The following is a 25515-nucleotide window of genomic DNA, read 5'->3' as shown; positions in this document are numbered from 1 at the left end:
CCGGACCCGGAAACCTGAACAGTCCTGCGCTGTTGTTTTGACTTGTTCTGCAAAACTCACCGATAAACATCAAGATGAGGAAGCTTCTCCGGAAGAATCAATAAAGCAAACACTGAGGCCAGTGTCCCATGACTTGAATATTTCAAATACTGCAACTGCAACATAAAGCTTTCACAAGTTGTGCTACTCAGAAATATTTCAGGAGTTACGAACTTCATAACTTAAATTCTTTCTCTGAAAAACACAAGTTGATGAGAATCTGTTTTAGTGAGTGCAACTAGTGGTACTCTTGCTTTGTGAACACTGGGCTTTTCAACTTTGTTGGTATAGTTGAGCATGTATTGTTCAGTCAGTGGTGGCAAAATGGGCTCAAACAACAACCACCTCCATTTTTCACAGATATGGTAAAGTTCTTCTTTGATGGTGGACTCATGAACACTAACATAACTCAAGATGAGAGGCGTTTAGTTACCCTACCTTTTGTTTGACCACTCAGACTTTTACATGCCTGGTTTTCTGAATGATTTTCATTGGTAAACCATTGGTGGGGAGAGTAACAATGATCCTGAATTCCCTGTAATTGTACAGTCTTACTGTAAACTGTGAGCTTCCCTAGCTTGATGAGCATCAACAAATTCTTTTTTGAAATTCCTCAGAAATCTCTTTTGTTCACATGATGACAAACTCCCAGAAAGAACCTATGAAGACCATTTTGATCACAGTTTTTTTTTTAACGCAATGCACCCATTTACACCCGATTATCATTCCATTGATTAAAAACATCAAAATCTTTACCTCACCTTCAAATGAACAGTTTATCCTTGAAATCCACATTGTTTTGCCACTCACTGGTATGCAACAATAGATTCCTTAAGAAATATATAAAAAATTAAATAGAATCTCATTTATTTAATCGTGTTTTCCATGTTTTTGATTGCTTATCTTTTGAAGGCAGAAAATCTGTTTTAGGTAATATTTACATAATTACAGAAAGTTCTTCAGAGTTCAACATTTTTGAGGCACCACCACAAGTAGTGAGGTAAAATTGAATGTTAGGATTGGTAATCATCAACATACTAAGGATGAAAATTTATTAAGTATATTTGACTGTCATACTTACAGACACAGGCACAGCATGAGGAAAAAGAGTGTTTTATTTCTTCCATCCACTCTGCTACTAATTATAAATATAACATTTTCTACTCATGACACATAATCTTCAGTAAAAAGCCCTTTCTCTTACAATTTATCTAGTTCTATTAAGGCAGTGAAGTCCAGCGGACCTCTAGTCTAGACCAGGTAAGCCCAAAAGGTTTTGAGAAAGATGCAGAGTTTGGCTCTAATAAGCTGAATCAGCACTCAACACGGTAAAAAACAAAGTCATTTGTGTCTTTGGGGCTGACATTTTTCCAAATGGAAAATTTACGATCTTCACGCGGATTCTGTAGGTCCAAGGATAAAAACAGTCTCTGAGAGTCGAGTGAACCTCGGGCAAAGTGGAATCTCTTGTTTCTCACAGAAGGATCTTGTAGTAGTCATCCTTATAGCTGTACAAGACCACCAGAGCCACCCTGAAAAAAGGACAACATGTGTTTGTTATAGAACAAAACGATTTAAAAAAAAAAAAAAAAAAAAAAAAAAAAAAAAAAAAAAAAAAAAAAGATGTCCGACTTCAAAAATGGAACATCTCAAAATCAGGACCATGAAAGCCAGCCAGGAGTGTTTCTGGAAACTTTATTAAGAAGCCAGTTCCGTTTAACAAGGGGAGGCAATCCTGCCAGGAGTCCATATCCAGGGAGACAGAGCCTCGTAACTCAAAGCCGACAGACATAACATCAATACTTAAAATATGAAATCCCTTGTTTAAATAACTAACCACACTAACGACCAAATACAACAGCAATGTGATGTAGTATTGTACTGGTGTATAACAACATCTGGCACATCCAAATTCGAGTTTGCCCTATACTTATTTATCACGAAATACCTCACTAAAACTAATTCCCATAAGCCCACACTGTGCTCAGAGTTTAGTGCTACAGATATAGCCTCTCCCTGTCAAATTTCCAGGTCATTTTTAGCTACAGATTCTGCAAAGAATTGGCTGAGAAGTGAAAGGCTCCGGCATAAAAAAAAAAAAAAGCCAGCCTTTCTAAGTAGCTGCATTTGCAACATAATGACTGCGCGTAAACAATATACACGAGAAAAGAAAAACCAAAAGAAAAACTAAGGTCAGCATAATGACTGCGTGGATGGTCTCATGCAGGCATAATTAAAGGTCCAAACGTGTCTAAGCACAGACTTACAGAGCCGTCAGCGTGGCTGCGGAAGGGTTGAAACAGCGGTGAAGACACAGGTTTACATGCAGCTCTTTCCCCAAGTCGTTTCGGCTCACAGAAAAAGTAAGTGCCTGCAAAAGCCCCTCAGATAAGTTGAGTTTATGGTCCTGCTGCAGCAAGGTGACTGTTGCACAAGTCCTTTACCCACTCATCTGGCCTCAGCTGCCTGTGCCCCACGTTCAATGAAAACGACTAAACAAAATGATGAAAACAGATGCTGAATGTAACCACTGTTGCTTCTGTAACGCTTGTTTATCAGTCAAGTGTTTAACCCCCTCAATGGCAACTCAAACACAAAGCAGAGACAGGAAATTAAAACCAACTGCTCTGGAGACGCTTTGATTCTTTCTTGTTCAGTTCTCATTCATGAAAGAGAAAATCTGCCGGATCCCTCAGAGGGTTGCTCTCTACGGCCCCTCACAGAAGCTCTTGAAGCTCAAACATAAGGCAGTTGGCCTTCGTCGGTCAGTTTAGGTATTGAAATGTTACGAGCCAGACACCAGAGGACCAAACAAGGCAAAGCCTTCTCCAGATTTCACCTCAGGAAATAGGATCAGCTGAGGATTTAATGTTCCTCAAGGCAATGGTTATCTGTCTAACAGCTCTCTTTGAAGGCCCGGCTGTCACTGTTACACCTGGAGTGTGTGGGTTTGGCTGGAGTTTGGGAGTGGCAGCAACCTGCAAAAGGAAGTCTGTCGTGCTCTTTTAAACATTGTCTTTAACATTTTTAACTGTTTGCTTTGGGCTTTATTTTGAGGAAAAATAACAAGCTAGAAGTGGGAAGACACCAGCAGGGATTAAAAGGATAAAAATTATGTGTTTTTTATCCCCCCCCCAAAAAAAATTTTCAATGTGTATTGTAGGAAAAATTTTGCAAAAATATACACAAGGTAGGACAAAAAAAATATATCCTTTGCAAATAAGTCAAAATTATTTAACTCTAAAGAAGCATACAGTGCTTCCAGGTATGGAGAAGAAACACAGTTTATACCATCTGACATGAAAGATTATTCATAACGTGCCCCATTTTCGAATAATCCATAAGACCTTTTTCCTCTTGCATACTACAAAGACAACATATTTGTTGTTGTTTTTTTTTCTTTCTGTCCCTACACTCTCTATTCATTACAGCTGAGGGAGTACTATGTGGACTCGAGCTTTTAACTTGGGCATCTGGCAACATTCTGCAGCTTAGTATCTATTCCAAAATCTATACTGGGAACTGAAACTTGGTACAAATGTTCAGAATTCCCAGATGATGGATAGTGCTAAGTTTGATGTCTTTTAACTTTGCCACTAGCAGGTTAATGTTTATTTCTAGTTCTCCAACCCAACTCCTGGGATAAAGGCAAGGCAAACCTCAAAGAGACACTCGAGTGACCACATAGTCTTATTTTATTGAGGGCCAAGTAGCAAAGCCCCGCAGGCACCCATAATGTGTCTGGCTTTTTAATGTATTCCTCCTTCTTACTTTGTCATGATAGGTCTCCAGGAACCGCAGAATGGCATGGTAAAAAGTTTTGAAATTTGAAACGTGGGTTAATACCGTAATTCTTTTCACGTTTGATATCTATGACTCAACATCTGCAGTGCCACCGTTGGGTTGGGGTTCGCTGTTCATCTATAGGCATAACTTAATTTGAACAACATGCCAGATTAAGCGACATCTTTGCCAAAATTGGAACGGATGATTTCCAGAACAAGTCTCAATAAGTTTTTGTTTTCTCTTTTGATATCCATCTATCACAACCCTTTGCTAAAAGCACTCCCAGCTATGCCGATGCACAATGTGTACAGTCTTTTAGCAGGCAGCTACAGGGAGGTAGTAGGTGTGACAACAACGGCAGGTCTAAGGATTTAGCGTAGCTGCTTATTACTCAATTATATCAAACTTGGAGAAGATTTTCTCACTGGCAAAAGGGCAAAGAGCAGCACCCGAGAGTGTTGTGACAAAGACGTTTTCACTCTTCTCCAGATCGCCGCCCTGCTGAACCGCTCGATCCCCTCATTGTTACTTGTACTGATATCTGATTATGAATTAATGAGAGTATTGTTTGCTTGATTGGTTTATCATGAAATGTCCCTTTGTTTTTTTTCCTATGACATGAACACCAGATGAAATTCAAAAGTAAAAAAGTCAAGGGCAACTCAAACATCACATGGCAGTGCACCTTTTGATGATCTTAAAGTGGTGGATCTCATCACAGATGGACTTCAGGTAGCGCTGCTTCGGGAGATGAGACAGCAGAGTCTTGACGCTGCTGTTAAATTGTTCTTCACTTTCAAACTGGTGAAGAAGACAAAGAGCGGATGTTAAAAAGAGAAACTAAGAGAGAATAAAACTCAGGAGCATGCAAGACCCAACCCAGGACACCAAACAGAGCCTGGAAGAGATTAGGCGATATATCTGTTAACCGCTCGGTGCCATGTTTGTTAACAGATCTCAGAATCGTAATGTAGACAACATTCAGAGGAAAGAAGAAGAGTTTTTTCATCCGTAACCCTGAAGTATAGTTTTGCATGTCAAGTGTAACAGGGCAGTAAAGCTACAAAGCAACAGTGTGACTTTGGGTTATTTGCCATATTAAAACCAGCCCTTCCAAGGATTCCACAGTGTGTATTGTTTTGGGTTTTATACACTGAGCGCTTTGTCTTTAACACATGTGCTGCAAAGGGCTGACTGTAAAGGTGGCCCAATCATTTTTGAAGCAGAGGCTTTGGCTTATATAACTGCAGCGTTGAGGGCATTTTGAGCTTTCTTTGTTTTTCCACTCTATAATTAGCATTTGCTGAGGGGAAGCTGGGATTTTTTGTGCGAAAAGTCATGGTGAAAAGTTTGGAATGTGAATATTCACACTTCCTAAGAGTGTGTTTTGTTAACTGCAAAGCATGTCTGTCGCATATGTTAGCCTTGTCAAAGGGGTGTGAAGTTAGACTCTCGGGTCTCCTTGGCTGTGGAAAAGTAAAAGTTCTGGGGAGTTCCCTCGCGCCACTTCTCATCAGACGGGTCCTGAAAGGAAGGAGACGGGATTCCCTCTTCCTGTCTCGGACCTTGACCTCTACTGACTGTTCTTTGTATTTCCCGCCCGCCCTCATGTCCTTCGTCGGGATGTAGCCTTTTATTAACTGTGCTGTGCTTTTGATGAAGCTAGTAGGGAACCCACCTCCAGAGACAGGAAGTTGATCAGCGTTTCCTTCTGCAAATCCACCTGCAGGATAAAAGCAACGGAGCCTTATCTGACACTGCAACAATGCAACACACAACACAATATTTTAGATATTTTGATAAGACGTACTGTCAACGTTATAAAGATGCATCGAGAGGCTCAAGGCCTTCTGGATTCACACAGCTTGACTTGATGGACATGCAACAACGGGGACTTGTATAACTGCTTGCCAGCATCAAAGTGATTATGCCTTTGTGGCTCAATAAATTCTGTTTACAGCCGCATCCCAGAAGCAGTCCAGATCCAAACAGGGTTGAGAAATGATTTGAAATATGCAGCAACAGTGTAAATAAGACAAGCACGGAGGATTTACTTTAAGAGTATCTGGCCATAAATCTACGACGCAGCCACAAATAAACTCAAGATGGCAACCATTTACATCCACCCAAAATGACACGCTGGCTGCCTTCTGTTTAGTGTTCATTGTTCTGTAGCAACTGGAACAGATTCACAGCCATCTCACCACCAGCAGGGGGTTTAAGCACAAGGAAAATAACTCTAAAAAGGGGCTGCTCCCAGGGATGTTTGTTGTTTTAGCTATCAGAAGCCCTTTACGCATTCTGCGATTTCACACGAGTTGAACAGATAAGGTAGGAGAGGAGTGGGGAAAAAAAAGGGATGAAATGAGTAAACAAACAGACTTACTGCAAGAACCTCAATGTCATTGCTCTTGTTCTGCAAATTGCTACCAAGATTCTGTAATCTTGTTTGGATCTGAAATGGGAGAAAGAGAGTGTAACTAAAAAGAACCAAAAAAAGGGAAAAAAAAAAAAAAGTGAGGAAGAGAAAAAGCAAATAACTGTTCCCATGAAAATCAAATTGCTGGAAAAAAAACTATTTTCACATACTATCTTCATCTAAAGAAACCATTGGAAAAGTTTGAAGTTAAAAGCGCCTTATTTGTCATGAAATGCTCAAATGTTTGAAGCAGCCATGCAAAGAGACCCAAAAAGACTTCACAGAAACATCATCTGTTCACACTGTGTTAGCACAATGGCCCTTGTGTGAGACTGTGTCATGAAAACAGTCTACAGCTTCAATCACAGCTTTAATTATCAGCTTTTCAATAAAAGAACATTGGTTGGCGTAAAGTGATCACCCAACGTCAGCTCTACAGAGTGTTACACAAGGAAAAAAGTAGCTGAAAATGCAGCTTGAAACTGACCCAACTCATGATGGTTGAACTGCTCACAGCTTGAGTCAACACAAAGGCCTGAGTACAAGCTGAGAGGTCACAGCTGACTTCATTTAAGTGAGTCACAAGCCGTAAATTTAGGGGGTCAGCGCTGCAGAGAGATGTTCTGATGGGCAGGTGTAGCACGAAAACAGGAACAAGCAGAACAGGGCAGGCCTTTAATCCCCACGCTCTCAGCGGGAATGATTTTTGGATCTAATTCTTTTTGCTTCAGTGTCCCACCTTCGATAAGCAGTAAATAAGGTGATAACGGTGATCAGCAGAAGCAAAAGAAAGGTTTGTTTTTTGCTTGATTGATTGAGAAAAGAAAGAAGAGACGCATTTGAATTATATAGGCTGAAAGGGTTAGACAGAGAGCAATGTGATTGAGGAGCAGATAGAGATGGATTTAATAAGAGAGGAAGCAAAGTTCCATCTCTGGGAGTATCAATGCATCACAAACCTGAGTCTCGTAGCGTCGTCTAGTACTTGCAGAAACTTTCTCTGGGCTAATGACGTTCACATTCATGTTTGTGGTGCTGCTGCTCCCATGCTGCTCCGAAGAGCCTGGAGACAATTTGCATATTTACTCAGCCATTACACCATGGCTTAAAGTTATATCCCGCAGGTAAACACATGTTTGAAATGTACCCTTGTTCGACTAACGTGCAGTTTAATTAGAACAGTTCATGCAAAAAAACAAAAACGGTGAGAAATCTAACAGTTGAGCTCATTCTTCCGTCGCAGTGTTTGCTCATCAATCTGGGAAAATCAGCTAAATACCACATATTCATATAACATGCAGCACATTAATGGGGCCGTAGCCTAACTGTATGGAAACAGTAAGGCGTTTGTTTAATGCTCCGCTTATGTAACATCCAGCATATAGAGACTGCCTGTTAAAAGTGTGGCGGCTGTCAGTACCCGTGTTGTTGAGCTGCGATCCTTTAGGGTTCTGAAGGGTCATGCTTTCAGAGATTTCCCTGCAAAGACACAAGGACAACATTCAGGAGAACAACTCCTGAACATCCACCACAGACATCTGAGCAGCGCATTACACAAAAATGTCTTTACCTGGTGTTCCTCTCATCAAAGAATTTGGTCCGACATTTCTGAATGATGTGGTCCACCAAGTCCGACTCAGGAATTCGTTTCTCGGACTGTCTGTCCTTCTCTAAGGACTTTACCTAAGGAAACAAAATCTATTTACCATGTGCTGGTGTACACGGCCTTCCTACAGCCTTCCTATACTGCACGTTGGTTCACCTTAACATAGTTTCCTTCTTTGTCAGAGACGAGGGCCATGCACGTGATGCCTGCCAGCCTGCAGTGCTCCAACTGCGTTTCCTGAGACTGAACACACAAAATAATAACCTGAATCATCAAAAACACTTTAAAGGTGCAACTGAGCTGTGACAACACATCGTGACGACGTAGTAAAAAAAAAAAAAAAAATGGATTAAGCGGGTATAGAAAATGGATGGATGGTCTATTTGCTTTTATGATTGGGCCTGTGGATGCTGGCCAATGTGAGCTCTGGATTTCAGAGAACTATAATCTCGGACAAGTGTTTTCTTCCATTAATCACAGATCAACTTGTGAATACACCAGAACTACATCATCTAAGTTTGGGTACTTCCCAACTTCATTATCTACATTGTGACCTAAAAGTTCTGCAATTGCTGCATTTATTGATTTTAAATCGATTTTTGCATGGACTCTCAGGAGTGGGAGGTGAGGTAAGGCGGGACTTAAGACCAAAACCAACGTACATTCAATGCATTCAACCATGACGGTGAGTAAGTATGCTTACGTCCGCGTTGGCCCAATTTCTTCTCATTGATTTCAGCTTGGCTCCTCTTTTGGAATAGTTAATGATTGTTAGGAACAAACTCTGCAGTGTGCCGTGGTGTGTTTGTGTATATGTGTGTCACTTTGCTTTGTCATCAAGTCAGCTTTTATACTTCCTCTTTTCTTGAAACTTTCTCACTTCCAGATCGAATTGTGTCAAAGGTAAGCTACTGCCTGGCGGAAGATGGGCAGCTCAGGGTCTTAGCTGACAGTATGTGGAAGGGGGGTTGCCATATTTTCCTAATAAAGTGTTAAAAGAGTGGACCCATCTCTCAAGGATGACCTAAAGCTGCAGTATCTGTCTGGTGAAAGAACACCGTGTGAACAGTGTTAACAAAAATCGAGCGAAGGGGAGTGATGGGTGAGGAGGTCTGCACACAGTGTCCTCACCAGCTTTTCACTGATTAAGGCACTTGCCTGCATACATAATCAAGATAAACACACTCAAACACTCATCTGGAACTTAATGCTGTTTGTTTTAGGTGTGACTTAAACTCTCCAAGTTGCTTCTAAGGACTCCAAGGAGCATGTAAGGGTGGACAAACACTTGTGTTCTGTGCCAGAATCAACAGACAATGAGGCCCGTCAAAGCAGTCACTGCAGAGGTGGAAAATTAAGACAACAATAAGTTCTAATAAGCAGAGGAGGAAAAAACAGGAGGGCGTTAAAACACTGACATAAAACCAGAGGATAAATGAATGCCCTTGAAAAGGATGTGACCCTAAGCTTGGCTATCTTTCAATTACAGCACTGTTACTATTAACAGCAAACCATCAAAAGACTTCATTATAAGTGTGCCTGATCAACAACTGATGTGGCGTCAGTCCCTGCAGAAATAACAGTACTGTGTTATGTAAGTGAGCGCCTTTCAAATGCGAGCACTACACATAGCTCAGACTCAACAATAATTCCCATTTCTGATGCTGTCACAATAAGCCTGTTGCTGACAAATGAGCAAAGTTCTCCACAAGAACAGAACTTGAGTGTTGCCCTCTGTGGGAGGGATGAGGATACTACAAGACCAGAAGCACACGGGATGTGCATCCTGGAAGGTAACCATTTTAATGGTTCCTGCTGTCCACTATAAAATGTACAAAAATCTGAGACGTGGTTAGGTTTAGGCAAAAACAAGAGCTCGGATAGATGAACGTTAGAGGGTGAACACAACCTCACTGAAATTCTGCATGTTTAAAAATGCCTTACGTACATTATCTATGCAGCCGTTTCCCTTTCACACCTCCAAAAGACACATTAAACGAGTGACCAAGAGAGAAGAGGACTCTGCCTCTTTTCATAATCTGGTTCTCATAGTGCATGTAAAAATATATATATATAAATAAATACAAGCATGTGAGTGTTTGTAGTTTTTCGCTCCACAGCGGTGCCAAAAAGTAATTAACTTAATCAACTGACAGATAAAAACTAAACTGGTTTCCCTGACCCGAAGTCAAAGACACTCTTGTAGAGTTTTGCTCTACTTGCAACACCATGGTGAAAGAGTTTTGAGCACTTTCTCAAACGTCTGCCGCATTTTTGCCTTTATATGGTAGGAGCATTACTGCTAGAGAGAAACGGACAGGAATTGTGGAGAAAGTGAGCGAGGGAAATATACCCTGCAAAGATCCGGCTGGCAGGGATGGCTTGTGGAATGTGGCTATATCACACTTATTTACAAATGGCAGTAACAACAGCAATGAAGCCACAAAGACAAGGAATAAGTCTTCTTGCCAGCCAGTATGAACCTAAGCAAAAGATTTAAAAAGGATCCAAAATTGTTTTCCAAATGCTGCATGAAATTAAACCTGGTTCTTATTTGTATTCCAGAGGTTGTCATTTCCAAAAGAAAACTATTGATGATTTATGCTGCACTGGGGTGTGTATACTCATTTTGCATCTAATATAGCACTTCAAATTTTTTTTTTCTCCTTTCCTTGCCCATGACTGGATCTGCACTATTAACACAACAAACACATGCCACACGTGCGTTGAGTATGCATTTACAGGGTTTATCTGCCAGCGCCTACACAAGAGGCCCGAATTACATCCAGCGGCAATTGCGGCGCATAAGCCCACCTTGATCTTATGGCTGACACAAAGACAATCAGTTGAATTTATTACATTTCAGTGAATTGTTTAGTCAACTGTGAGTGACACAGAAACTCTGATCACTCTGACAGATTAGAGCTGTGATTAAGTAATGAGAGAAGAGATACACTCCACCCTCGCTGCTCATCATCACTTTTTGCTGGGTCATGCCCCAGCAATAGGACAAGATATAGACCCCTTACATTCAAGATGTATACGTAAACGTTTGGGCACAAAAAGTATCCCGCTATTGTAATTCACAATTAGTTTCCTTTGGTGATTTACGTGGAAAACAGTTATGCTGCTAACCTGTGAGACATCGTAGGCGATGTCCGCTGAGACGCCGAAGCTCCACAGTTTCTGGACAACATTGATGGCTCTGGACATGGAAGAGTGTCCCACTGGGACCACCAGAGCATCACAGGAGCTGACTGTGGGCTGATGCAAAGAACGACAGATATGATCACGCTAGGCAAGAATGTACAATTGTCCTCAGTCAAATATTCTAAATACAGAGAATTGTCTTCAGATATGGTGTGGGTGTAATAAATGAGTAATTTCAGACCGTTTTCTGTCTGAATCCAAAAAATAGAAAATTATGTGCCGCCAAAAATAAGTCCATGGAGTCAAGAGCAGCAGTGATCATAGTTATTAACGTGTTTCTAAAAGTGTCTGTGTGGCAGCCGACTGCTGTAAAAAGGCATCATTAAATATGAAACTGCCTGCTGCTCCTTCATTACAATAATTAGTAATGTTAGATCTGTGTGTGTGTGTATGTGTGTGTGCGTGCGTGTGTGTGTGCGTGTGCATCTCACTGGCTCCTCCATGCTGGCTATGGCAGCACAGACTTTGTCCAGAGCGATGCTGGCCCCCACTGCATTTGGGACTGGCACTGTGGGAGCTGGCCCTCGAAATTCCAGGATCTTGACAGAACGAAGAACAAACCACAGAAAGATACCAAATGGGGCGCATTACCAGAACAGCTTCATATGGAATTGATACCGACAGGGATGGAATGGGCCTCACATACGTGCATATGCTGAAGGAAAAGAACCCATATTTTTTCAAATAATAGCTGTGTATTTAGGTTACAATTTGATGATTTATCTATTGGTTTTTAATGTGTGACATGTGGACAGATGACCGTAAAACCCACCATGTGATCATAGCGTCCTCCAGCAGCCAGTATATCTGGTACAGTTCGTTTGCGTTTCCTGATGAAAGCCACAAACTGGAAGATGACACCGGAGTGGTGCTGCACTTTGTATACCAAACCTAAGTTGACCACCACCTAGAAATGAGGTACACCTGCATTTAATACAGTGAAAAACACGCAAAGTGCCACCTTTTTTTTCACCCTTCAGTTCTTTGTAATCTTAATCACCCTCAGTTTAATGCCAAGATTGCGCAAAAGCATAGTGAGCTCTTCCAGGTCCTTGAGACCCTGCTTGGCCAGCTGGGTGACGGCGGTCTTCTGCTTGGTGAGCGATGTCAGAAGTGGTTCCAGCTCCTGCAGATTTCCCTTCTGTTCTATGTACTTGTACAGCGTCTGCAGCTGAAATCAAGAGATGAGTGAGTGCAAGTGCGCTGCTGGAGAACTGAACGCATTTGCATGCACGGAACACCTACACTGTTGGTCGAGAGTGAAAAGTTGCAGAACTTTGCCTCCACCTCGCGTTTGGTCAGCTTTTCGTTCTGCAGTAAAAACAGACATCAGGGAAAAAAAAAAGCGCAACCTGTTCTATATCTGCCAAGGACACTGCTGATTTGTTCATACCAGCATATCAATAACACACAGCGTATGAAAGCTGCACTGACCATGGCGTCACACAGAATGTTGGAGGCCTGGCTCAGTTTGTCCTCAGGCACACCGCTGTGCAGCAGGATGGCCTTCAACAAGCTGGTGTGGTTCAGGTAGATATTATAGTTCCTTTCCTGCAGTCACAAACACACCTTTAACCCTCTCAGGTGCAATTACAGTCAATACCAACAGCACCACCATACAATGAGCACCTCAGTGAATAATGACTGTTGTGTCCGGCTGCCCTCTCATTCTGTCTGACTCACATATTGTTAAAAGCTTTCACACAAAGAGCAGGGCAGTGGATAGGATCAGAAACAGGATCTATGAGGGATGAACTAGAGGCCAGACTCAAGGTTGACTGGGTACATGAGGCATCCAAAGAGAGCTGGGACTGGAGACTGACAGCACTGGGATGAATGTGGACAGGAAATGGACTGTACTGGAAGGGAGGGAAGGAACCGGACACAGCCACGCATAGCAGATTTACTACACAAACAATAAATACAGTGTAAATCAGTCAGGCTTACACGCATTTTGGTATGTTAAGAATGCGAGCGGGAAGTAAAGGGGAAAAAACAACAAAAGGTCAAGCTGAGCTAATGGCACTCGGGGAAAAACAAGAGAATGATACATCAGTCTGTGAACTAGCTGTTCTGTCTGAGTGAGAGTGGCAACAAAGCAGCACAGCACAGACTCGTGCATGCCGTGTGTATAACCTGAAGCGCTGGGAACTCCTGGACTATTTCAGAGATGGTGTAAATGGTCTCTGCATCAGGGAGAAGGGTGTTGGTGACGGGGGTGATAATGTCAAAGGCACACTCTAGAAGCTCCCTCGGATGTGCACGATCCAGCTTCCTGGGACGGAACACGCGCTCGATGCTGTACCTTGAGGCAAACATAAGAAATGACTGAGTGACACGGTGACTGTGCATCTGCTCTATATGACATCACGAAAGAAAAACATCCCTTTTGACATTTTGGGACATATTCGAGTCAATTACCACAAAACCTTAGCTACTACGCTACTACACTTCTGAGTTTTTCTGAGGTAAATCACAACGTTAATTAACAGTCAAACAGCCCTGTTGCTGTAGTGTTGGAGCTTGCACAAAACAAATAACTAGAGATTCTTAAAGCTCTAGGTTTGATCTCAAAGACATTCCAACCTCAAGATCTTCAGATAAAATAACTTGCTGTATCAGCTGCTGTAATTTGATGTAAAAAGTTTTACCATTCATGTCAGATGCAGGGGCTTTAACTGCAGTTCAAAGCTTTCTTTGTCATATTTTGTGTTTCCCTAATTCTTTCCAATTTTATTTTTATTGTTTTTTTCTTTGGTTTTTAGGTGTGCAGTCACAAAGTGTTAAACCCCAGAAAGATGCCACTGAAGATGCCACTCTGGTATAATTGCTCACAAATCACAGAATTCTGCATCTATTCAAGTTTTACAGTGTCCCAGCTTTTACTTTGTAAGACCATGTCAAAAAGAATGTTACTTAGGCATAAGAAAAGTGTTAAAAGATGTGTTAAATCATTTCAAAACTTCAACTTTACCTCTTCAGGTGTGTTATATTATTGCGGCCGACATATCTCGCGAACGCCATCTAAAGTGAAAACAGAGTTGAGACACAGGGTGCACTTATAATGACAGCGCAGTCAGTGCATACCAGGCTGTAATCAATCACAGTGTGGAAACAACCATTTAGTCCTCAGGGTTTCCTGAGGCAGCAGGATCTTAAGGCGGCTGCTGATTGCAGCCTCACACTGCGAGTGTTTGCATTCGCTAATGCAAATGGCTCTATAAATGGTGTTTGTGTGCCAGCATGTACATGCACCCCTGTGTGTGTGTGTGTGTGTGTGTGTGTGTGTGTGTGTGTGTGTGTGTGTTATGTCCATTCGACTCACACGAAGGTCATAGGGCAGTGTAACCAGCATTCCGCTGTGGTCCATGAAGCAGGCCAGCTCGCTGCCATCATACAGCTTCCTGTTTCTGGGGAGAAGCAGCGGGGTCTGGAGACGCACCGCACCTGAAGACGAGCGTTACGCATTACTGCTACATTTCTATGAGATAAAGCGACCCCCGACCCCAAAGAGAACTGATAACATGTTAGTAGATACTAAGTACAGCTGGATATGATCAACAACTTGCACAAAAGGTAACACTGACACGTGTGGAATCTGTGCTGCCCAACAGTGAGCTTATTGTTAACCGCCGCACACTGCGGGTCCTAAAACACTCTGACAACAGGTCAGCAGAGTAAGGGATTTGCTTTTGAGCAAACTGAGGCTCTCACATGAAACAACGGTAGTGCACTCACCATGCTTCTTAAAGATCCTGGTGATGGTTTCATACACATGCTGCTGCAATTTGGCACTGCTGAAGCTGAAGCTGCCCTAAAGAGAGAGCAAACAAACAGCCTGTCAGGGACTGATGAAAGACGAAAAGGCCCTCTGCTTACCTGTTGAAGCAGAGTGGGAAAAAGAGAGGGGGCAATGCAGCCATTTATGTGTCTGTAGTGACATCTACAGGTAGAGAAAGGAAACGAAAGTTTAAAAAAAAAAAAAAAAAATCCCCCATTGGTATGGTTACTCATCCGGTTTCCTCACAGTAGCTCAACTCTGTTGGTCAGCTGTGGCCTCTCTGTGCTCACATGTCCTCCCTGTACCTGCACTAGTTTCCTCTCACAGTTTAAATACGTGTATGTAAGGCAATCGGCTCTATTTGAGAGTCTGAGTGTGCATGGTCATTCGTTTCCCTCTGTTAGCACTGTGATGGCTGCAGGGATAGGCTCCAGCAGCCCTCCACAGGACAAAAGGTATTAGGCGCACGAATATTCAAGATTCCGACAAGTGGTTCAATGCAAAATACGCTAAATCAAGCTGAAACTGAAATATAATGGAAAGGAACTGCTTTGACATGGTCCAATGTAAAAACAATGAAACATTATTTACTACCAGAAGCTGTCCACTTTAGCAGCACCTCACCTTATGCAGGTCTATGTCATAGGTGTAATCCATGACATGAGAGGTGTTCTGGGCAAACAGCTGGCCCACCATCGTGCGGTAGGCCTTGCCGTTGACGTTAGCCATGGTGTGCTGCAGCACCTCATGAAGCTCCGACTCCTCCATCTGAGGCGGCGGCAGCAGTTCGCTCTTTAGCAGCTCCTGAGCAGTGGGCCGAAGGGCTGGGTCATGTTTCAGCAGCCACTCTAAAACGCTCATCTAAAGATCACAAAGGAAGACCGTTGGACTGGGATTTCAGAGCAAGGAGGAAAGAGATCTAAAACAAAACTCTGTGCTACTGTCACCTGTCTTTCCTGCACATCTGGAGCAAAGTCCTCCGGGAAGGAGATAGGCTCCTGCAGTGTTCAAGGAGATGGTGTTTAATAAGAAGCAAGTTCAGAAACCACCTTTAGCTCATTACTTCTCCTAACGTACCACGCGCAGCTGGCTCAGGACAGAGATGCGCTCGGCACCAGTGGTCATCGGCCGGTAGGACATCTCAAAGAGGATGATGCCCAGGCTAAACAGGTCAACTTTCTGTGCATGGATAAATACAAATGATGAAGGACATACAGAGGTAAAAGGTTAAGTTGTGGGTATTAAGCCACAAAACTAAATTTTACTTTACTTACTTGGTTATAAGTAGCTTTGGTGTTTCCTTGAACCTCCGGACTGACATAGAGGGCTGTGCCAACCATGCCGGTCAAGTTACCTGAAGACAGTGATACAAAAGAAAATCAAGGTGTCAAATAAGGGAATGAATCCCATCTTCCATGTCCATCAATGCTCAGTGTTACAGGAGTATTGTATATCTAAAGTGTCTGCACCTGTCGGGTCTGGTTTGGGCATCAGCGCAGAGCCGCTCTCTTCCAGTTCAACTTTACCTGCAGCCTGAGACAGAGAGAACTCTTAAAAAGATCGTATCGTAGCCAACTTTTATACTTTAAAGAGCTCTTCAGCTGGACGAAGCTTGAAACTGCGTACCACATTAGCAGGATGGTCTGTAGCCAGGCCAAAGTCTCCGATTTTTACATGGTCCTGCGAGTCAAGGAAGATGTTGACAGGCTTCAAGTCCCTGTGAATCATACCCTGAAAGAGAGCCGAGGGCCATGAGGGATTCTGAAACAAAGCTTCATTCATGTATAACAATTATATATTTAATAAACTAGTTCCAAACCTGCTCATGGATGTAGGCAAGGCCATCCAGTATCTCTCTGAATAGTCTCCATAACCGATTCTGGTCTTGGTACAGGCTTTGATCTATCGTGTCCCTTAAAGTGCTCTTTTCACAGTATTCCATCTGTCAGGAATAGAAAGCATGTGTCAGAAGTAAAGCAAACATTTTGATGGGTAAACGTGAAGAATAAATGAGAGGCTTGCCTGTATGTACAAGTAATGTGCTATGGTGAGATGTCGGTCAGAGTCTGAGCTCTCCGTGGTGTCGGTCACCAGCCTCTTGCTCGGCTCAACCTGCAGATTAAAAAACGTTTGTTGCCCCGTACCAGATACTGCCGAACAAGGACAAATAGAATGGATGATGCCATCAAATGTTTCAAACCTGTGACATCTCGTCTGTGCTCTCGCCACCATTATCGAAGATGATGTCACTCCCCGAGTCGCTATCTGATGGCCTGAATAGAAATGAAAGAAGAGCAAAAACCTGTTTGACAAAAGTTTGAGAACAATTAAAGTAAAACTTAAAAAAAAATTAAAAAAAACATACAGGAAAGAAGCCCCAAATACATCTTCTTCATCCTCATCCTCGTCCTCATCATCCTCATCACTTGACTGGTGTCCGCTGCACTTGGCGCTAGATGATCTCTCGATGGTAGTGGACCACTCCACGGAGCTGGACAGAGCCGGAGGCGGCGCAACGTCCTCCACGTTGTCTGCGAGCCCGAGCTCGTTGAAGCGCTGCGGTGGATCTCTGCGCTGTGGCTCCCTGTCCGCTGTGCTCTGCGCCTCCGAGCTGTCGCTGTTGCTCAGCACTCCTGTGGGGGGCAGCTCATGCCGCTCGATCCACGCGTTGTAATAGCGGACGATGTTCTCATGGTTCAGGCGCGAGAGCAGCGTCACTTCGCCTTTGATGCGTCTGAACTGCTTACTGGCTGGGTTGACCTGGATACGCTTCACAGCATAGTAGCAGCCATCTAGTTTGTTCTGTACCTGCATGTCCAAAGACGGGAAACTGAATATAACTTTCATGCCATGGCGATGACGATAACTCAATGCTGTTTAGACCAAGGGGGGTGAAAATAAAGTGCAGTTGACCTTAATTACGGCACCAAAGGCTCCTTTTCCCAGAAGCTGTAGTTCCTCAAACTCACTGAAGTAGCGAGAAAACTGCCTCTGCATCCCTGAAGTGAAAGGAGCGTTGAGGATGTGGCTGTGGGGGATCACTGACGACGCAAAGTCCACAGCTAGATCTGGAATATTACAAAAGAAAGAAAAAAGAAAAAAAAAAAAAAGAAAAAAAATCAATATTTTCTTTTTTTTTTTTAAACAAAAGTAGCAAACACTGTTTAGCTAATGGTTTCATGATTGTGTGTACCTGTTGCTTTTCTCTGTTTTATAATATGGAAGCATAAATCACTTTTTTTGTTTTTGCCAGATTAGTGCATTATTTTTGTATTTGTAAAATACTAGGGTTTGGACACTCTTGATGCTATATAGGTTGTTAGGGTTAAGCCTTAATAGGAACTTTTGATTTCTCAAACTTTGTACCAGAAATCGTCCGCTACGGGCTTGAGCTAAGCTGCTACGCAGCTCGGTGAAAATTACAATACGGCAGCAGTTTTGTCATTTTGTCATGCAATGTGTGATCATGCTTGGGGCTTGTGACATTATTGTTGTCATTAACTTGTGTTTCTCATTCTCAGCAGCTAACCCTGGCCAGGTGTTATAGTCTTTCCTGTGCTCTTAATTTCCAGCTGGTCGAGGCAGATGGCCGCTCCTCCTGGTTCTGATTAAGGTTAAATGGGAGTTTTTTTCTCTCCCAAACATCGCCTCATGCTTGCTCAGGACATTTTTCCATTTGCCTTTGTATGAATTTGACTAATTCGGAATTGAATTAATTTAATTTGATTGTAACTGGTTTGAATTGGAGTGTATCTTTGAAGTGACCATTTTGGTTGTTTTTAACATGATGTAAATACGGTATGTTTAGAGCTGCTGTCAACATGTTTATCTGTTGTTCTGAGATGTTTGGCTGTTTTGCTCCGATCGATAGTGCCAATCACGCATGTTAATAAAAAGTTAACTCAATCAAGAGGTTCAAATAGTGCTGATTTTTTTGTACAGTTGTGCTTTAAATATTTTGTCCATCTAATTGAAACATGGCAAAGTGAGGAATTTGCAACCTTCTGGGCTGCTTTCCTGGTAATGTGGCAGGTTTTTGGGTGAAGGAGGCTTGAGGAAAGAGTGCTCCAAGAGCTGCTGAGTTGTCCAGCGTTCAGCATCATTCAGGCACACACACCTATAACACAAACGCACACAGTATAAGAGGCAACTCTCTGTCAACAAGCTGGAGTAAATTAATGAAAATGGTTACTAAAAATAAAATAATCTATATCAAATTGGCTAAAACATTCATGTAAGAAAATGTCGAGGCCTCCATCTGTACTTACTTGAGGAGGAAATCCTGGAAGTCAGCGGGCAGGCTGGTCGGCACCGTCACTGGATACTCTTCCACTTCTTTCCCCTGACTGAGTGCCAGCAGCATCAGCCCCAGGTTCCACACGTCCCCCTTCTTGCCCGTCTTTGTTGGCATCGCTGTACCCTCAGAGAAACGCACATGGACTTGCTCGAAAATGTCTTCTTTGCAAATCTCAGCAAACCTTTTTGACAAGCTGTAATCAGTCAGTCGAACGTTGCCCTCAGAATCCACCAGCACGCTGGAGGCTCCGAGCTGCTTGTGGACCACAGAGTTGGAGTGAAGGTAGTCGAGGGCAGCCAGCAGCTGGGCCGTGTACTGGCAGAGCTTATCCAGAGGGACTGGGCTGTGGGCGGTCAGGCTTTGGTTCAGGTTCATCCCAGCCACGTGCTCCGCCAACAGGTTTACAACAATGCAGTCCTCCTTCTCCACGGAGTTCAGCGCCGTGTAGTGCACCAAGTTTGGATGGTCCAGCCGCAAGAGGGAGTTGAACTCATTCTCTGCTGCATGGATCTACACAGCAGTTGAAAGTGGTAAGCAAGAATGTTAAAAAATTACATTAAAGATGATTTTTCTGCTCTTAAAAAGCTATATATATATATATATGTTGTCTTAGAAATAAACAGCTGTGTCTCTACTTGCCTGCTTTTTACAGTTGTCAATCTTTTCTTTCTCCTGACTGGTGAAGAACTTGCCCATCTTCTTGTTCCAGCGCAACGACCACTCATAGATCACAGAGAATTCACCCGAGTTCGCTTCAAATCCACAGTAGACGCTGCGGCCGAGCCGCTGGCTTTCACCTGTCAAAAACATACACGTTAAACAATCTCGTGGGTTACTGAGGGGGATTAAGGCACTTGACACCAGACCAACAGCATTACCCCTAATGGCTCTCACCTAAACTTTTCCCCTTGTGGACAACAAGTTCTCCAAAAATGCTGCTGCTGAAGTGGAGCAGCTCCTGCGGGCGATCGTCATTCACTGTGTCGCGCCTGGTAAAACATGTACATTTCCAGGCACGAGTGTTAGATTTCTAAACCCGAGGAGGAGTTGAAGGTATTTGTAAATGTGCCGGACGTTCACTTTGTACCTGTGGCGTGTATTTGAAGTAGTGCGCCGGCGGTTACCGGCAGCTTTCTTGACTTCAGTCAGTTCAGGGTGAATTCCGCCTGGGCTCGGTGGACTCCTCCCTAACTCCTTACTCTCAAGTCGCTCCTTTTAACATAAAGACATCGAGTTGTAAACCAAAAGAGAGTAAATCCTGACAATGTTCTTTGTGTTCTGAATCTCTACAACCACTGGTGGAAATACTTTATGACAAACACCTGTTTGGCCATTTCCTTTCGTCTCTTCTCTTCCCGCTTCTCCTCCTCCCTCCTCTGGATTACAGCCATGATCTCTTTTTCCTGTGACAATGAAGAAAAAAAAGTTAATTTTAATAAAATTCCCAAAAAGCCACAACGTCAAAGATTCTGAAAAGGTTCAAATCAGTTTCGCCACATTAAATCCTCTTTCTTTCTTACGAATTTTTCACGTATGAACCAGCTGAGGCTTTCATGCTTCTCCTTTAGATTGATAATGTTAATGATTTTTTTTTTATCAAATTACACAGAGAAGATTAAATAAACTTTATTACTCCCTCAAGAAGAAGATAAAGATAATTTTGTTTGTGCAACAGGCCCAGACAAATCACTTCAAAATGACATTACAGCACCACCACAAATAACGCGTATTGTTTCGTCTCCCTTCCTTACCATCTCCTCCTCCTTTTTGCGCTGCTGGTCCATTTTCTGCTGCTCCTCCTGGGCTCGTTTCTCCTGCTGCCTCTGCTGGTTCTTCAGCATCTCCTCGTGGAAGGAGCGCGATGGAGGCTTGTTGTGCACGCTCAGGAATCCCTGGATGTGGTCTGCTAGCTCGTAAATCATCACCTGAGAGGGCAGGAGATAAGGCGATGGAAAATCTGGATAAGCATGGGACTGCACGACGTGTCAGTGCATCCTCACCTCCCCACATCGGAGCGCTGCCAGCTTGGTGAGTTCACTCTGGAGGTTCTGCAGGTTTTCGTTTGAAAGACCTTTGGCGTTCTTCAGCTCCAGCTCTGGCGGCCTGTTGGTGCCCCATCATATGCAAAAAAGAAAGAATGATCAGGATGGCATTAAAACTCTACACTGGGCTTAAACCACTAACAGGTATGTGGGACAGTCACCCGGGCTTCTTTCCAATTTCTTCCATGTGAGTCCATGTGGATAAAATCAAGATAAATTGCTTTAAGGCTATAAGTAGATTAGAACATGAATTAGATGAAGAATCTCAGTTTTCATTTAGCCATGGCAGAGGCTGTGGGATTGTTTCCTACGAGCTGTGTGTTATGCATCACATATATTCATGTTTTTCACAAAATTGCGCTCAAATATGTACCAAATTGAGCAAATTTAAAGCATTAAAATCTGTTTCTATTACTTCGATGTCTGACTTGTGCCATATAAGACTCACTGGGACAGTTTGCGGAACAGAAAATCAACTTTCAGAATTTGATAGCTGCCCATTGTTGTTACACAGGAACATTTTGGTCAGAAGTGGTATTAACATGTTCTATAATTTAGTTTAATAAAAATCCCAGATCAGGTACCCTCAGACACCTCTTCTCCAAGAATACTGATTTTTTTTTTTTACTTTCTGCTTTTTTCCTTTAAGATGCTTTAGGTGGCATTTATAGATTGCACTAAGTCAGGGTTGTCCTAAGTTGGTCCTCGAGGGCCGCTGTCCTGCAGGTTTTCGACGTTTCCCTGCTTCAGCACACCTGATTCAGATCAATGCATCATTAGCAGGCTTGTGCAGAACTTAACAATCTTTTGAAGAGATCCATTTCATCTGAATCAGGTGTGTTGAAGCAGGGAAACATCTAAAAGCTGCAGGACAGTGGCCCTCAAGGGCCGACTTAGGACATCCCTGCCACTAAGTAGAATCTACAGAAGCCCGTCATATAAACTCTACTTTATATAAATAATGGTTTATGATATGAATGAAGACTAATCCCAAACGTATCTGTTTCAGTCAATTTTTATCCATTGGATAAATTACAGTATTTGAAAATATTGTGTATTTATCACTTTGCCTAAAAGGACATTTCAACAGGCCCCTAAAATTCATGACAAAACCTAAAAGTTTACTGCTCAAAAAAGTGCAACAATGTACAGATAACATATGTTCTCTTACTTTACACAAAGCAAACCTTTGTGGGCTGTTTAACTGGCAAAGGTGGTTTATCCTATCAGACACTGGCCAGCAAATATGGCTTTAGAATAAAAAAATTGGGGGAAAAAAGTCTAACTAATAATACACAAAAATATTTCAAGTCAATTCACAAAGATGTCCTTGACAAAATATCTTTTCTCTCCTACTTTCTAACACAAAAACTTTCACACATTTAAAAAAGATTTCATCTTTTTAAGAATGTAAGTCTAATCCTTGTTGCAAAAGCAGCTGTAACCTGATATAAAAAAAAAACCTCTCCCATGGCTGCAATGTCTGGTATTTTTCAATCGTCTTTTCTTTTTTAACCAGAAAAAAAAGAGAACAAACGCACAGCGATCCATACCTGCCTGTTTGTTGCAAAAACAAAAATATGCAGAGGAACAATAAGTTGAAATACAACTATAATTAGTTATGCAAACTGTATTTTGAATAATGTAGCTGTTTTGCACAATGCAGTAAATACTTGTATGGGAAACTGTAATAAAAAACAAGGGGACTGTTAATTAGGTATTTTCTTATTATTTGTCTTGTATTAATGTCTTATTTTCTGTCTCTTTGTAGACATATAATCTCTGCAGAGGGTCTTATAAATGGAGACTATTTCAAGAATACAGTAGAGATTTCAGATGACCGGAAAAAAATCAGTGTGTTCTGAGTGCATTAACAATAATACAACCTCACAGAACTCTGTGTTTTGGGGACCTCTTACAGTACAGACCGTGTTTCTATAATGCAAAATCTCAACAGTTTTCTGACACTGGAAGGGTCAGCAAGAGACGTGTTTGCAAGCAGGGTGGGCATCTGTGCCTCATACCGACACCCAGCTGGACACTATATGTGCAAACATATAGATTACGCGTCAAAGATTAGCTGAGAGCAGAATACTCACACGTCCGGGTACTTTGGGGGACATTTCACCTGCAGGTCCACAGTCACGTAGGGTTCCTGCCGACTGTTCAGCCCATTGGGCCGCAGGCAGAGGTGCAGCTCTGGAGGCCTTTTAACCTGAAAGTCAAGTCACACGTGCCTCACTTGTTGCTGGTGGGCATAATAACTGCTATTCACTACAAGTTAACAGCAGTGCTTGTAGAGTTTAAGCCATCATCTTGCTCACTACATGCTGTGCATTCCGCTAACTTCTCTAGCTACCTTCCACGGGTCCTTGTCCCGCAGGTCCTGGAAATCCTCTCCGAAGATAGACGCAAGGGCTTCTAGTTCATTTTCCTGCTGCACCGTGTGGTCGTCTGTCCCACCTGTCTGAGTGTGCTGACTGCTCATTCTTCTGCCTCAGCTACATGGCAGTCCCCTCGTCCTGTCTCACCCACAGCCGTCAGAACGAAGGAGGAAGAGGAGCTGCTCAGCCCGCCGCTGCACTCACCGCCGATCCCCTCCCCTCCGATTCTTTACAAACTCGAACTTTAGAGGATCCGATACACAACTCCTTGGCATGTACTTGCGTTACACTGTTCTCTGTATTTTATTACTGTCCACACGCGACCACAACAACGCTGCAACTGGCGCATGGCTGTTGAAGGCTGTCCGTCGCAAGTGAAACGTCATCACGTTGCTTCCTCGAGAATGACCTCCAGGGGGCGATAATAGTTCCTCGCAGGTGCTGAGAGGCTTGGATACATCAGATAGGAAATCTGCAGGGTGGATGCTCTGCTTCAAATTCCACAATACATTGTGGGATTTAAAAATGCAAAAGAAAAATATGACAAAAAATGACTGCGTTGTTTACTAATATCAGTAACTAAAGAGTGAGATTGTGCAGAGAAGAATGCTGCACAAGCTGCTCAACACCTCAATGAGTGTGAGGGTGGACAACACTTCACAACTTCTACACAACATAGCGATCAAACGATCTGAGCCTTCTTCAGCTCTTCTGACATAAATAATGATACAGGCGGTCAATCCTGTCCACAATAATATCTACCCAGTGAGTGCTTACGAAGACTAATGATTGTTATTCGTTTATTTACTCTACAATGGTGTCATTTTCCTTTGGGGATTAAAAGAGTATCTGGTAATTAAATGGAACTCATATGTTCTCATTTCCAGGCAACATGAAACATTTTCCTGTTGAAATTCAGCTCACAGACAGATTTCCTGTCAAGAATGCCTTCATGATTACCTTGTGTGATTTGTCATTTCAAGAGAGATGACGAGCTGCTTTAGCCCAGATGCAGAAAAACAACATCTGACCACGATACTATGTCACTATACCACTTTTCAACAAAAAAACATCACCTTGCATATCATTGTTATAGAAGCATTGTGCCATTTGATTATGATTTTTGACACACTGATGTGCAACTGGGCTTTTAAAGTTGGCTGACATAAAGTTATTTATTTGTATTCACAGAGTATTTTAATGCATGATTTGCAGTTTTTTTTTTTTAAATCAAAAGTGGTAAAAAAAAAAGTGTTAATTAGCTAGTAAGATATGTCAGATTTATGAAGTGGGTGAAAAGCAACTCTGATTTAAAGATGACTGATAATGACATTATTCTTCTTGTGAATGAGGCTCCTGCAGTTAGTGCCACAGCAATGAACCATTTTTCAAAATCAGTGACATCTTTTCCTCTTGCTGTCTGGATACAAATCAACAGCTCAGTGTTTTCATACATGTCATAGAGCTTGACTGGATGTCATTTGCTTAACTGAGCATTTGTGTGAAAGCATATGTATTTGATCTGTTTGGGCTGTATCTGTGAAGTGCCTTGAGATGACGTTTGTTGTGATTTGGCGCTTTAGAAATAAAACTGAATTGAATAGTTTGTCCCCACATTTATTCAGGGTTTTCCTTTCATTTGTCGCCTATAAATGTAAGCATACGCCTGCTGCTTGGATGGAATGGTGTTACTATAAGAGAACTGTTGCAGCCCTTCATGAAGAATGCAAAACTCATGATAACGTACTTTTATATAATACTTAAAGTGTTTTTGAGGCATGCTTTATTTTTTTCTTAATATTCACAGTTTAAGCTTGAATACAGTTTGTCACCTTGTAGAAAAGGATAATCATGAGTCATTTATCTTTTCCTGGAAAAGTATCAGTCCAATCTATTCTAACGTCTTGTTTTTTTCATCCAAATAACCGTGAGATGCTCCATCCAGCTCCTA

At 42.4% G+C, this 25515-nt stretch overlaps 1 protein-coding gene across 1 annotated transcript; it reads right to left on the bottom strand.

Moving 5' to 3' along the window:
• Nucleotides 1-894: 894 nt before the first annotated feature.
• On the bottom strand, nt 895-23942 carry eif2ak4 (eukaryotic translation initiation factor 2 alpha kinase 4). Its single transcript, XM_075448014.1, has 39 exons — nt 23540-23942; nt 23280-23395; nt 21139-21241; nt 20890-21063; nt 20461-20541; nt 20226-20350; nt 20033-20127; nt 19778-19935; nt 19110-19648; nt 18843-18958; nt 17755-17909; nt 17207-17649; nt 17042-17114; nt 16864-16953; nt 16661-16783; nt 16468-16572; nt 16311-16374; nt 16116-16195; nt 15919-16020; nt 15789-15839; nt 15466-15702; nt 14799-14874; nt 14386-14507; nt 14035-14084; nt 13197-13365; nt 12495-12611; nt 12306-12371; nt 12061-12231; nt 11833-11967; nt 11492-11599; nt 10986-11114; nt 8007-8093; nt 7815-7927; nt 7665-7723; nt 7204-7307; nt 6212-6280; nt 5504-5548; nt 4511-4626; nt 895-1571 (listed from the first exon to the last, which is right to left on the bottom strand). Exons 1-39 carry the CDS (start codon nt 23666-23668, stop codon nt 1514-1516), a joined length of 4953 nt encoding a protein of 1650 aa, XP_075304129.1. The 5' UTR covers nt 23669-23942; the 3' UTR covers nt 895-1513.
• Between the last annotated feature and the right edge of the window lie 1573 nt (nt 23943-25515).

This window comes from Odontesthes bonariensis, chromosome 17 (genome assembly GCF_027942865.1).
Source record: "Odontesthes bonariensis isolate fOdoBon6 chromosome 17, fOdoBon6.hap1, whole genome shotgun sequence".
Classification (NCBI taxonomy): Eukaryota; Metazoa; Chordata; class Actinopteri; order Atheriniformes; family Atherinopsidae; genus Odontesthes; species Odontesthes bonariensis.
The sequence above is the reverse complement of the archived record's forward strand: the minus strand, read 5'-3'. Positions and strand labels throughout refer to the sequence as shown.